Source organism: Mastigoproctus giganteus, chromosome 8 (assembly GCF_048544385.1).
Source record: "Mastigoproctus giganteus isolate SK-2022 chromosome 8, ASM4854438v1, whole genome shotgun sequence".
Classification (NCBI taxonomy): Eukaryota; Metazoa; Arthropoda; class Arachnida; order Uropygi; family Thelyphonidae; genus Mastigoproctus; species Mastigoproctus giganteus.
This window is the reverse complement of record NC_143582.1, coordinates 191,239,315-191,254,448: the sequence shown is the minus strand read 5'-3', so window position 1 is coordinate 191,254,448 and position 15,134 is coordinate 191,239,315. Positions and strand designations below refer to the sequence as shown.

Genomic DNA, 15,134 nt, shown 5'->3' with positions numbered 1-15,134 from the left:
CTTTGCGAACATTTTTTTGTGTAAATTTTTTTAAAGTTGGCAATCATTTCCTGATCCATTGGCTGAAGCAGAGAGGTGGTATTGGGTGGGAGAAATTTGATAGTAACGAAGTTAAGGGTATCAAATCAGTAATTCGGTATCGTTAAGGGTATCAAATCCACGTGTTGAACAGATGTTGCATCTCCCGTGAATGCAAAGTTTTTAATTATACTTAGCCACTTTATTGACTTAATTGTTAGATTAAATTATTTTCTATAAGTAGATTATAGACCTAGTCAAGCTCCGTGGTTTATTTTGAATTTAGATAGCATGATTTGGAAAGTAAATGATACCTTGTGTCCATCGATTAACCGCTCGTAATTTGCCACCATTGTTATCTAGTTTGATAACAATGGAGGCAAATTTGAATCTGATGAGTATAATGAGCAGTTGTGCAGAGAAATAGAGTGGGCCAGTAAATCAGAGTGAATTATAATGGGAGATTTTAATTTACCAGAGATTGACTGGAATTTTTGTGTTGGTCACACACACTAGCAAGGTTTTATGAATTTATTGGATGATTGTTTTCTACAGCAGCATGTTCGGGAGACAACCAGAGGGAGTAATACTCTTGATCTGATTATCGGTAGTGATTCTTCATGCATTAAGAATCTGCAGATAAAGGAACCACTAGGTGGCAGTGATCACAGTATGCCCAAGTGGAATTTACTCAAAGAGGTAACTACCATCAGGGGTAAAGGGAAGGGTTTTTGCTTTCGTAAAGGTGACTACAGTGGTCTGAGACAGTATTTAAATTCTATACAGTGGGACCAACTGATGATGTTACCAACAGCAAATTCAAAATGGGAAGCATTCAAAGAATTAATCTTGGAAGCTACTAGCCTTTTCATACCAACAAAGAAATATTGTTCAAGATTTAGGCCTAAATGGATGTCAGATGAACTAATTGGACATGTGACAGAGAAGAAAAATGCATATGATACATATAAATTAACATGTGACACCGAAGCCTATGATAGATATAAGCTAGTTTACATGTAACCAAGTTACAAAGGAGGTTAGGCAGGCGAAGGCAGATTACGAGAAATATTTGGTAAAGGATGCAAAGAAAAACAGCAAAGAGTTCTTTACTTATGTAAACTCTAGAAGAAAGGGGATAAATCAGATTCATCCACTTGATATCGATGGTTCAACTGTTGATGATCCTGCTCAGGTAGCTAACAAACTAAATGAATATTTTGCATCTACATTCAAATATGAGGAGTTATTCACGGAGGGGAATGCCAGAAGTGTATTTAACTCTGGCAGTAAGCTAGATAATCTTGTAATAACTGAGAGTAAAGTGGAGGAGAAATTGTTGAAGATAAACATAAGAAAGGCACCTGGGGTGGATGGAATCTACCCAGTTATATTAAAGGAGGCGGCAAAGAAAGTAAGCAAACCCTTAGCCATAATTATGAGAGCTTCTCTGGACTCAGGGGAGGTACCCATAGACTGGAGATGTGCAAATGTGACCCCCAATTCACAAACGAGGATCAAAGGGAGACACAGGTAATTACAGACCTGTTAGTTTAACTTCTGTTCCAGGTAAATTAATGGAGGCACTGGTTAAAGAAGCACTGCAGGATCATCTAGACAAGACTGAGAGGAAAGTGGAGGAGAGATTGTTGAGAATAAACATAAAAAAGGCACCTGGGGTGGATGGGATCTATCCAGTTATATTAAAGGAGGCAGCAAAGGAAGTAAGCAAACCCCTAGCCATAATTATGAGAGCTTCTTTGGACTCACGGGAGGTACCCATAGACTGGAGATGTGCAAATGTAATCCCAATTCACAAAGGAGGATCAAAGGCTGACACAAGTAACTATAGACCTGTTAGTTTAACTTCTGGTCGAGGTAAATTAATGGAGGCACTGGTTAAAGAAGCACTGCAGGATCATCTAGACAAGAATTCAGTTATAGCTCAGACGCAGCATGGTTTTGTTAAGGGCAGGTCTTGCCTGACCAATTTGATTGGATACTATGATGTAGTCACAAAAGAACTGGATGCAGGGAATAACTTTGATATTATATATTTGGATCATAGAAAGGCTTTTGATACTGTTGCACATGGAAGACTGCTGCACAAATTGGAGCAGTGTGGCATTGGAGGCAAATTGCTGCTATGGATAAGGGGATGGTTGAGTGACAGAAGACAGAGAGTGGTAATCAATGGACACTGCTCAACGTGGACTAATGTTATTAGTGGAGTTCCTCAGGGTTCAGTGTTGGGCCGTTGTTGTTTTCGGTGTTTATGAATGATATTGATGATGGGATATCAAGTTTAATGTCCAAGTTTGCAGATGATACAAAGGTTGGCAGGGTTGTTAAGGACACCACTGATGCTATGCTGCTGCAACAGGATCTGGAAAGGTTGAACAGATGGGCTGAGAGGTGGCAAATGAAGTTTAACATTGACAAATGTAAAGTACTACATATGGGAAACAGTAACCCCAGAGCAACGTATCAACTCTGCGGTACTACACTGACAGTGGTGGAGAATGAAAAGGACCTGGGGGTAATTGTGCAGGCAGATATGAAGTTCTCTGAGCAGTGCAGACGAGCTGCAAGAGTAGCTCATGGTGTCTTGTCAATGATATGCAGGAATTTTTCTAGCAGGGATAAGGAGGTGATTATTCCCTTGTATAAGGCAATGGTTAGGCCACATCTTGAGGTCTGGAGGCCTCATCTTGAGGTATACAGGTCTGGAGGCCTCATTTCAAGAAGGATGTAGAGCTGCTGGAACGGGTACAGAGAAGGGCAACAAGATTAGTGAATGGAACAAAGGGTTGCTCTTACGAAGAAAGGCTTAAGTTTTGCAAATTACAGAGTCTGGAGACTAGGCACCGGCGAGGTGATCTGATGGAGGTGTATAAGGTTTTGAATGGTTTGAGCATGCTCAGTGCCAATGGGATTCTTCATCTTGCTCAGAATAATCACCTCAGAGGACAAATTCAAATTGAGGAAGGACGGATGTCGGATAGATGTGCGGAAATTTGCCTTTGGCCAGCGGGTGGTTGGTTGGTGGAACCGACTTCCATCACTTGTTGTTGAAGTTGATAGCCTAAACAAATTTAAAGCTCAACTGGACAGGTATTTCGAACGAACGGAGGGGTGAAATGGGAGTGATGTGTGTTTTTTTTTTTTTTTTTGGCTGATGCTGAATAAGCTTGCTTTCTTGCATCATATGCCGCTACTAATGCTAATGCTAAAGACTTCAGTTATAGCTTGGACACAGCATGGGTGTGTTAAGGGCAAGTCTTGTCTGACTAATTTGATTGGATACTATGATGTAGTCACAAAGGAACTGGATGCAAAGAATAACTTTGACATCGGATGTTTGTATCTTAGAAAGGCCTTTGATACTGTTGCACATGGAAAACTGCTGCACAGATTGGAGCATCGTGGCATTGGAGGCAAATTGCTGCTATGGATAAAGGGATGGTTGAGTGAGAGAAGACAGAGGGTGGTAATCAATGGACACTGCTCATCGTGGACTAATGTTATTAGTGGAGTCCCTCAGGGTTCAGTGTTGGGTCAATTGTTGTTTTCTGTATTTATAAATGATATTGTTGATGATGATATATCAGGCTTAATGTCCAAGTTTTCAGACAATGCGAAGGTTGGCAGGGTTGTTAATGACATTAGTGGAGTCCCACAGGGTTCGGTGTTAGGTCCACTGTTGTTTTGTATATTTATCAATGATATTGATGAAGGTATATCAGGCTTAATGTCGAAGTTTGCAGATGATACAAAGGTTGGCAGGGTTGTTAATGACAGTAATGGCATTGTGCTACTGCAACAGGATCTAGATAATTTGGGCAGATGGGCTAAGAAGTGGCAACTGAAGTTTAACCTTGACAAATGCAAAGTACTGCATATGGGTAGAAGTAACCCCAGAGAAACGTACCAACTGTGTGGTACTACACTTAAGGTGGTAGAAAATGAAAAAGACCTGGGAGTAATTGTGCAGTCAGATACGAAGTTTTCTGAGCAGTGCAGACAGGCTGCCAGGGCAGGTCATGGGGTTTTGTCAGTGATATATAGAATTTTGCTAGCAGGGAAAAGGAGGTGATTATCCCTCTGTATAAGGCAATGGTCAGGCCACGCCTTGAGTACTGCGTACAGGTCTGGAGGCCTCATTTTAGGATCATGTAGATTTACTTGAGCATGTACAGAGAAGGGCAACAAGATTGGTGAGGGGAATGAAGGGATCCTCTTACCAAGATGGGGCTTAAGTTCTGCAAATTGCAGTGGCTGGAGACTAGGCACCTGCGCGGTGATCTGATTGAGGTATATAAGGCCTTGAATGGGTTGAGCACACTGAATTCTGATGGGATCCTTCCACTTGTTCAGATTACGAACCTAAGGGGGCATAAATTCAAATTAAGAAAAGACAGATGTACATTAGATGTGCGGAAATTTGCCTTTAGCCAGCGGGTGGTTAATTGCTGGAACAAACTTCCGTCTGTCGTTGTGGAAGTTGATAGGTTGAATAAATTTAAGGAGGAACTGGACAGGCATTTGGAGGGAATGGTGTGATTTTTTTTTTTTTTTTTGGCTGATGCTGCATAAGCTCATACACTTGCTTTCTTGCATCAAATGCCACTGCTACTACTACTACTACTACTACATTAATGACAGTACACTGCTGCAACAGGATCTAGAAAAGTTGAGCAGATGGGCTGGGAGGTGGCAAATGAAGTTTAACATTGACAAATGTAAAGTACTACATATGGGAAGCAGTAATCCCAGACTAATGTATCAACTCTGTGGTACCAAACTGACAGTGGTAGAGAATGAAAAGGACCTGGGGGTAATTGTGCAGGAAGATATGAAGTTTTCTGAGCAGTGCAGACAGTGCAAGAGTAGCTCATGGTGTCTTGTCAATGATATACAGGAATTTTTCTATCCCCTTTAGATTATCCCCTTTATATAAGGCAATGGTCAGTCCACACCTTGAGTACTGTATACAGGTCTGGAGGCCTCATTTTAAGAATTATATAGAGCTGTTGGGACAAGTACAGAGAAGGGCAACAAGATTAGTGAACATAACAAAGGGTTGCTCTTACAAAGAAAGGCTCAAGTTTTGCAAATTACAGTGTCTGAAGACTAGGCACCTGCGAGGTGATCTGATTGAGGTGTATAAAGCCTTGAATGGTTTGAGCATGCTCAATGCTGATAGGATTCTTCCTCTTGCTCAGAATAATCACCTAAGAGAGGGCATAAATTCAAATTGAGGAAAGACAGTTGTAGGATAGATGTGCGGAAGTTTGCCTTTAGCCAGCATGTGGTTGATTGCTGGAACAAACTTCCATCTGTCGTTGTAGAAGTTGATAGCTTAAATAGATTCAAGGCAAAACTTGGCAAATATTTGGAGCGAGGGAATGGGTGAAATAAGGGTTTTTTTTTTTTTTTTTTTGCTGATGCTATATAAGCTTGCTTTCTTGCATCATGTGCCCTTGCTAATGCTAAATTGCTCCTCCAGAGGTCCGGCAAGTTGGGGATCATGACCTGGAGCATTATCCAAAATTAACAATTAACAGTGCCTTTAAAGGAAGTTTGTTTTTTTTCTAAGTAACCTTTGACTGAAGGACAAAACACTTCAAATACCCATTCATTGAAGTGGTGTCGTATCACCCAGGCCTTCTTGTTACACTGCCAGAAGACACTGAACCTGCTTTTGATGACCTGTTGCTGTTTAAACACTCTGGGAGTTTCTGAGTTGTAAACGAACATTGGCTTAAGTTTAAAATCACCAGAGGCATTGGACCCCAATAGCAGAGTAAGCCTATCCTTCATAGGCTTATGTCTGGACAACAAGGCCTCTTCTTTTTCCAAAAGAGGTCCATTTTGTCTGTATTAAAGACTTGTTGAGGAAGGTAACCCTCCTCAACGAGCTTTTGGAACTCCACCTTAAAGTTTTCAGCTGCTTCCTGATCAAAACTGCAAGCCTCTCCATGCCTTGTGATACTTTTAATATTGGACCTTTTTCTAAAATGGTCGAACCAACCTTTTCTGGCTTTAAAGTTCCCATATTGTGTATCACTAGCTGAAGGTGTTTTAGTCTTTGAGTCCTCAAAAATCTGCTTTGCATATTCGCAAATGTGTTGTCCAGGAACTGTATCACCCTTCATTTGTTTTTCTTTTATCCACAGCAGCAAAAGCCTTTCCATTTCTACAACCAGTTCTCTGCCTTTTTGAACTGTGTTACATTCATCACTTACTTTAACTTTTTTAAGGTTTTCTTTTTGTTTCACTGTGGTAGAAATGGTTGACTGTGAAAAACCATATTCGCACACCAATGGACTAATTTTAGCACCATCATCATGTTTTTTCACTATTTCTTGTTTAATTTTAATTGAAATTTTCTCCTTACTGTGCTCTTTAGGGTCCATATTATGCAATGTTGCATGTTCAAGAATGCAATACAGTAAATTTATGGAAAGTAAACACAACACAAAAAATTACTTGAACTAAAGGATACAAAAACAAAACACGTGCCCAACATAATTGTAAGCCATCATAGTGCAAAATAAGTAGGCACCAGTGATCACTGGTTAGTAGAATCAGCCACTCAAATCATTAAAATGCACTACACTTTCACTGTTTATTGCTGTTTTGTTATAAGAATGAATTTTGAATGCATTTATGATATTTTTCTAAAGCACATTTCTGGAGGTCACGACCATAAAATAATAAAAACAATTTGCACTTTCTGGTTTATTGGGCTTTTCTGTTAGTGCAATCTAATTATAAACAGGTAGTAAACTCGATCTTATTGCATTTGCAATAATACTGATAACTGGAATTCTGTGGGTTTTTACCTTATTACGGTGAAATTAGTTTCCCCTTCACTGAAATCATATAACAAACAAAAATAAATTTTCAGAATCTTCTCTTCATTCCTATTTTTTAAGCTTCATTTAATAGAATTAATTAATTAAAATAGAATTAAAATTCAATTCGCAAACGTGATGACAATGTCCCATGCTTACTACATATTGTATAGTGAAATGTATTTTATTATGGAGTCCATCGTAAAGTGATTTTATTGTATAGTAAACTCATCACAAAGTGGGTTCCACTGTACAGTCAATCCTCGTATAACACGTGTTTACATTACATGAATTCAATCATACACGATTTATAAATAGGGGAACGATATCTTATATAACACGAACCGAATTCGCTTATGCACGATTCGCCTTTGTGTTTACAAGAAATGGCAGTCGAACGCAGAACCACCCCAACCGAACGCAACATGATAGCAATGAAGAGAAGATTCTGAAAATGTATTTGTTTTTTATATCAGTGAAGGGGAAACACATTTCACCATAACAACGTAAAAACCAACACAATTCCAGCTATCGGTATAATCGCAAATGCAATTAGATCGAGTTTACTACCAGTTTATAACAGATTCCACTAGCAGAAACACAACTGGAAATTGTTTTTATTATTTTATGGTAGTAACCCCTAGAAATGTGCTTTAGTAAAATGTGAGGTGTTAATAGTGTATCTCTGCCTTTACGGTGTTGTTTATTCAGTTGCTACACGCGCGCAGCTTTATTTATGTGTATTAAAAGGTGTGAAAAGGAAGCGTCCTGGTGAAGACACTGCAGATTCAGAGAGAAAAAGAAAAGCAATATCGATAAACAGAGGCGGACTGGGTCAAAAATTCTTACCCCGGGAAAATTTATAGTGGCCTCATACTACGGTTTATGGCCAAATTCACACCGGCCTCCGGCCCACCGGGGTTTCCCCAGTAAGGCTTATGGCCAGTCCGCCACTGTCGATAGCGAAAAAATATGAAACTCTGAAACGCTTTGAGCGAAATGAAAGACCATGTGATATTTCACATGCTACAGACCTAAATGAGGCAACACCGAGAATTACAAAGAATGCAGAGAAAATAAAAACAACTTTCATAGCAGGAACAACTCAAAGTGTAATTAAAATCCATTAGATTAAGACACAAAGAATTGGAAGAGATGGAACGGCTCTCATCTGTTTCGATAGAAAATCAAACAAAAAACAAGTTTGCTTAAGATAGAAGCAAAAGCATTAGCAATATTTTATTACGTAATAGTCATAATAAAATACGTAAGTATTTTATTACGATTATTTATTGTGTTTGGTAATGTTTTGGTTACAAATGTATGTTCAGTTCAATCTTGGGTGGTCGGCACCTAACCCTATTTTTCCCATAGGGCCTGTTGTTTATATTGCACGATTTTGCATTGCACGAGGGTTTCTAGGAACACAACTATCGTGCTATACGAGGACTGACTGTATTTGCTACCATTAGTCTCTCTTCTGTACAAAACTCCACTAAGCATTGACCTCTTGCATTTCTCACACCTAGACCAAAGTTCCCCAATCTTTTCTTCTCCTCTCTCTCCAACCACCGCATTTGAATCTTTCATAATTATCACATTGTCTCTTGATCTGGTTTTACATATTAATTCCTCCAACTGTTCATATGTCTCCTCAACTAATTTTTCAACACTATTTGAGGTTGGCATATAAACTTGTATAATTACCGTGTCAAATGGATTTGCCGCAAATCTGACAATGATAACTAAGTCTGTGTCACACATCTACCAGTGCTCTCATGAATCTTGTTGTCATAATTATTGCCACACCTCCCTGTCCACCATTACTTCCAGAGTGCACAACTTTATAGTCTTCACTTACAAATTTGCCCACTTCACTCCATCTTGTCTCTGCCACTCCAAGCACATCATTACCATTCCTGTACATTTCTCTTTTGACACTCTCCAGCTTTCCACATTTCAGCATTGTTCGTAAGTTCCATGTCCCGAATTCCACAACAGGGATTTCACATGATGACGACCTGGAAAGCCCTGACACTTCCCTCACAGGGGCCGACATCACCATCAGCATTCTGTTGTGTAATGATTTTTCAACTACCAGATCTTTCAGGTTTCTCTAGCTCGCTCATCATTAGGATTACTTGAGATATGCTATCTTTACAAAGTAATTTCCTGTTGCTTTCACTGTCCCATTTATATATATATATATATATATATATATATATAAATGGAATTATATATATATATATATATACATATTCAATTAGTTTTGCACTATATAATTTTTTTTTTTTTTTTTTATATCTTCAATGAGGTGGCACTATTATCCCACTTCCTCCCTCAATGTCTAGCTAATGTCCAATATTTTCAATTAATGATTTCTGAATTTTCTTGAACATATTTTCATGTTGATTCATACAGGCTTAACCCCCAATAAATAAATTTTAAATTATAGCCAGATAAAATTTTAAGTATTTACACTCTGCTGTAGCATAAGCAAACAATTTGTTAGAACAAAAAATGTTCCATCTGTCAAAATACACTCATGTCTATAAGTAGTTAAATACTACCTGATATTTTGACTTGGCACATTATAGCCTTAGATGCTAATATGCCATAAAACTATAACAAACAAACAAACAAAACTACCTGATATTGTCAAAAAAACACTCAGCCCTACAACAGCCGATTGGGATAGCCGGGTGGGTAAAGTGCCTGCCTGACAACCCAAAGGTCACAGGCTTGAATCCCACTTCAGGCTTGGATCAGAGTACAAAATGCAAAAACTTTGGGAGGTGCATTATGGTCACACAAACCGATGCACCAACAACTAACAAAAAAAAAAAAAGAAAAAAGAAAAAAGCCCTACTACAATGTAACTTTATTAACACGGTGACCACCAAAAAAATCAACTAACTCTTCTTAATATTACATTTTCAACATAAAATTGAGGAGCACATAGCATCAGCATTAGCAGAGGCATATGATGCGAGAAAGTAAGCTTATGCAGCATCAGCCAAAAAAAAACCCTCCCATTTCACCCCTCCATTCGTTCCAAATGCCTGTTCAGCTCAGCCTTAAATCTATTTAGGCTATCAACTTCCACAACAAAAGATGGAAGTCTGTTCCACCAATCAACTACCCGCTGGCTAAAGGCAAATTTCTCCATATCTATTCTACAACTGTCTTTCCCTCAATTTGATTCTGTGCCCCCTCAGGTTCTTAATCTGAGCAAGAAGAATCTCATCAGCATTCAGCTTGCTCAACCCATTCAAGGCCTTATACACCTCAATCAGATCACCTTGCAGGTGCCTATTCTCCAGGCACTGCAATTTGCAGAACTTAAGCTTTTCTTGGTAAGAGCACCCCTTTGTTCCCCTAAACCGCATTTAGCATAGATATCAGCCAGCCATAGTAACCTCATTTAGCATAGATATCAGCCAGCCATAGTAACCTCATTTAGCATAGACATCAGCCAGTGATACTGATGTGGGGGATAGCAACTCCAAAATGAATTATACACTTGGTGGGGTTGAATTAAAAACAGTAGAGGAAGAGAGGGATCTGGGAGTTATGATACAGGCAGATATGAAGTTTTCTGAGCGTGTAGACAGGCAGCCATGAAAGTCCATTTTGTCCTCTCGATGATTTATCATACAATATCCTGTAGAGATAGGAAGGTCATAATTCCACTGTATAAGGCAATTGTAAGATCGCATTTGTAATACTGTGTCCAAGTGTGGAGACCTCATCTAAAAAAAAGACACTGACTTCTTGAAAGGGTCCAAAGATGGCAATGCACATGGCAAGATCAACAAATGGGCGACTGTACAAGGAAAGACTCTGATTACGTGGACTACAGAGCTTGGCAACCAGACACACCTTAGAGGGGGTCTGATTAAAGTTTATAAGGCTATGGGAGGTGTTAGTGAAATGAATGAAGGTGGAATTTTCACTGTTATAAAGAATTCCAAAATTCAAGAATTCCAGGCCATGAATTCAAATCACAGGGGAGGAGGTTTACACTAGATTGTAGTCAGTTTTACTTTTAGCCAGCAGGTCATTGATTGTTGAAACAAGTTGCCTCCCCAGGTAATTGAGGCTGACAGTTTATAAAGAATTTGAAAGTCAACTGAATAGTTACCTACATGAGAAGGGAAGTGCATAATTTGTATTTTTGGCCAGAGCAGCAAAAGCCTGTGGCTACTTGCCATTACATTGCTATACTAATACTATATCCTGTGGTTATTTTTATTTATTTGTATGGCATGCTTTTCAGTTTTTTTAGATTGTTAATTTTTAACAAGTGAATCTTAATTAAAAATGTGATTTTTTTCAGTTGCATTTGAAACATCACTCTTGGGTCTCATTGAAATGAATGTTAATGCTATTATGAGCAAAGGTTAGTAATATCAAACTGATTATCATATTTCTTTAATCATATAATAATATGAAATGAATGAATATTCTTTGTCTTTCAAAATTACTCTGAAACTGAAATTTTTATTATATATATTTTTTCTGTTTCTGTTTGGATTATCAACATTAAATTCAATGTTTTATATTCATTTATTTTAATTAAACCATAGAATTTAATGGTGATAATCCAGATTGAGAAGCACACAATGTACTCCTGAGACATGTACATTGCATTAGAAAGCTAAATGAAAACACATGGAATCAAGGCTGAAATTACACCAAAAAAAAAGACAGTTTTTAGGTCCCATCATAATACAAAGCATGTAAATTATTGTTTTTGGCAGTACTTTTTGACATTTTCTCCTGGAGAAAAATGTGGCAAAATATCTATACTATACACGAACAGGGTCAAATAACTCATAAATTTATAAATCTTCTTTGGCCAGAATTGCATCAAGTTGTGTAATTATGCTGCCTCGAGGAAGAATAATCCAGAATAATTCATAAGCCTCTTGCTACATGTGTTTGTGAATCTTTATTCTTAAAATTTTTCAGTAATGCTGGAGCTTTAAGGTTCATTCATCTACACTTTTTCTATCTTTTTATCATTGATTGATTGTAAATTCATCAGTACCACAATTTTGCTGCTGATAGTGTGTAAAACTTCTTTCTTCTTAGTCAAACCATGCACTGCACAAAACCAAAATTACTAGAGTAAGTCTTTTGTTAGTGAATTTTTATTTTTTTTTTTAAATTTTGCCCTTTCTGTATACACTAGCTCAGATTTTCCAAATTTGTATACCTTGCCCCCTTTAAAATACTTCTTAAATTTTCCAGATAGGCCTCTGGGGTTGGGTATATTCATAATATAATTTTAAGTATTTTTTACCAACCGTATGTTGAAATGACAAAATAAAACGAAAGCCAAAATTTTGATAACTTTATAATTAAGCTTACAATAAATTACTATTTACAGTGGATATAAAACAAACAATTAAAATATCATAAAATACAATAAAATATACCAGGTTAAAAGCAATAAAATATCTGAAGCTTTCAAAGGCTCAGCCTTCTTTCTCAACAGTACACTTTTTACTTTACAGTGCAACTTTAAATACCCGCAGGTTCACGGCATGTCACGTGATTTGATTGCACTTGCACTGTTCTTGTGCGTGTGGAACCGGAAGTGGCTTGGAAGCGCGTCAGGTGGAAACGTTCATCCCCTCTAAAGATCACTGCCTCAAAGAGGGGATGGATATGCATACCCCTGTCTCTATTAATATTATTCTCAATGGAACTAATCCGCAAGCTCTCGAGCCTTTTGCGGTCCCAAAACCTATGTGCCCGGTCAATGATAACTGCTTCGTCTGGGGAGATATGGTGCAGAACCATATCTCCCCGGTGGGTGTTATCGGTCTGGAGTAGAAGTTGAATCCCACAGGAGCTTGAAACCCTCTCGAAGTGGAGGGAGGTAACCTGACCTTTTTTCTTTAGAATCACGAACAGAGTCATATTGGAAGTTCTGGCGTCATAAAAAATGTTCGTAACGAGTTTCACCAGTAAACTTTTTCGAAGTTTGCCGTGTTTCTCGTGTGGGCTTCCTTTACCTTTGCCTTTTTTTCTTAATAAACAATTTATCCACTAGTCCACCAGTGATTCTAAAATAAAAATGTCAGGTTACCCCCTCCACTTTGGGAGAGTTTCAATCTCCCATGGGATTCAATTTCTACTCCTGACTGATAACACCCACTGTATGTTTACTGAGCGAGCAACAATACAAATGTCGTTATGGCAAAGTACTTTTACCGGTAAATTTATCGAACTTTTGCGTGCTTCTCATGTGGGCTTTCTTTACCTTCGCCGTTTTTTCCAACAATTGTGCTGAAAACAAATTTTCTCACATCTATTTTGCAACCATCCTTTTCCAATTTAGATGTTATTTTTATTTATATGTGTAAAACTAGACACTTATATACATTTATATCTGAAAAAGAGTAAGGATGCTATCAGCATTTAATTTACTTAATCAATTTAAAGCCTTGAACACTTTGATCAGGTCTCCTTGCATGTGCCAAATTTCCTGGCACGACAATTTACAGAACTCAAGTCAGGGTCACAAAATGGCAAAAGTACCATTTTGTGTTCCTGACTATTTTCATTGCTCTTCTTTGCTACACCTATAGCTCATTAAATATTAAATTATCCTTTAGGAAATGATATTTAAAAGTAATACTTCTCAGTGCAACTCCAATCCATTATATAAAGCCTTGGGTAGGCCACATCTTAATTATTGTATACATATTTTTAAGCTGATTTCAGGAAGGATGTAGATCTACTAGAAAGGATGTACCAAAGAGTGACATCGTTTGTTATTGATATAAAGAACCATTCTTATAGAGAGTGTGGCTGGGTTTTGTAGGTTCCAAAGTCTTATCTGTATATGGGCTTAGTCAAGGTATTTAAGGCCCAAAGGCATAAGCACTGACTTAACTTTATTAATACTTATACAGTACTAACTTATACATATTTGTGTGTTATGGATGCTTAGTGCTACATAAGCTGCATTGGCTCTAGTGCTCCTCTTGGATACATGAAAATTCATTCTATCATAAGTACTAATGATATTATATCTTTCTGTCATGAGCACCATGAGACAAGGTAGTCCACAGTTTAGAGAATTAAATAATTTACTAATTAGTAACCTAGTTAGTAAATAAATTTAATTGAATAATCCAGTTACACTTTAGAAATTAATATTTTTTTTCTAGTTGAAGAACTTGAGAAATATGCTATAAGATTGGAGACAAAGACACTTCGGCCAGTTGATATCTTGTAAGTATACATTTATGATTTAATGATTAACATTTTAGAAGTTAAAAATTTTATTTTTGATGATTAATTTTTTTATTTATCATAAAGTTGAAACAGTTTCACAGCACAGACCATTGTAAAACCTAGCTAACTTGTGTTCATCATTATGAATTAAAGAAAGTCAAATTTGATGGAAAGAAAATAAAACAGCCAAAAGTGATTTGGTTAGGAGAGTAATAGAAGTAACAGACAGATATCACAGAATGAAACATGCTTCTTGATTAGACCGGGAATCCAGAAAGGTCAGGGAATGACCACCTCATATCCCCGGAGCAATATGGCCTTAGTTGCTAATGCTCTTAAAAGAATCAAATAACAAACAGAATGAAACAGATTTTGAACCAATGAAAATCAAAACTTACTACACCACATTACCAAAAAATAACATTATATTTCTCCGTGGAGAAGTATTGCTTATTTATGAAGCAACACTAAAGCAGTTCAATCCTGAGCTCAAAACACGAGGAATCAGTATCATGTAAAAGCAAAAAGTAACTGCTTATTATATATATAAAATATTATATTATATTATATTATAAAGCTAAATTATATAAAGCTGTTTATTATATATGTAAAATATATAATATTTATTATATATATAAAATATATAATAAACTACTTATATTAATCAATTTTATTTAATGGTATCTATCTGCAGGGAATTAGGTGTATAAGGACAAAACTAAGAAGTTAGTAAAAGTAAACTAGCTTTAGCCTGGTAAACCTATATAAAATTATGTTAATTAAAATGGAAATAAAAATAAAAATAAAAATAATGATTAACAATGAAAATAACAATAAAAAATTATAATAAACAATGAAAATTGTAAATAACATTCTCTCACTTGGTAATTGGTCTGCTACTGAAATTAATAGAAATTAAATGGGAAGTGCTAATAAATGAGGCACCTCCGTAGCCAGGTGGGAAGGAGCAGCAGTGCGTAGCACACGTTTCTTGATTAGACT

The 15,134-nt window shown here is 37.1% G+C and overlaps 1 protein-coding gene across 2 annotated transcripts in view; it reads left to right on the top strand.

Annotated features, from left to right (window-relative positions):
* Positions 1-15,134, top strand: part of LOC150082108 (uncharacterized) — a 183,998-nt gene that overhangs the window by 64,793 nt on the left and 104,071 nt on the right. For both annotated transcript variants that reach the window (XM_090379986.1, XM_090379985.1), the window contains exons 8-9: positions 11,218-11,280; positions 14,066-14,129. In XM_090379986.1, the coding sequence (XP_090236112.1) occupies positions 11,218-11,280; positions 14,066-14,129 (127 nt within the window). The remainder of the gene's footprint in view (positions 1-11,217; positions 11,281-14,065; positions 14,130-15,134) is intronic.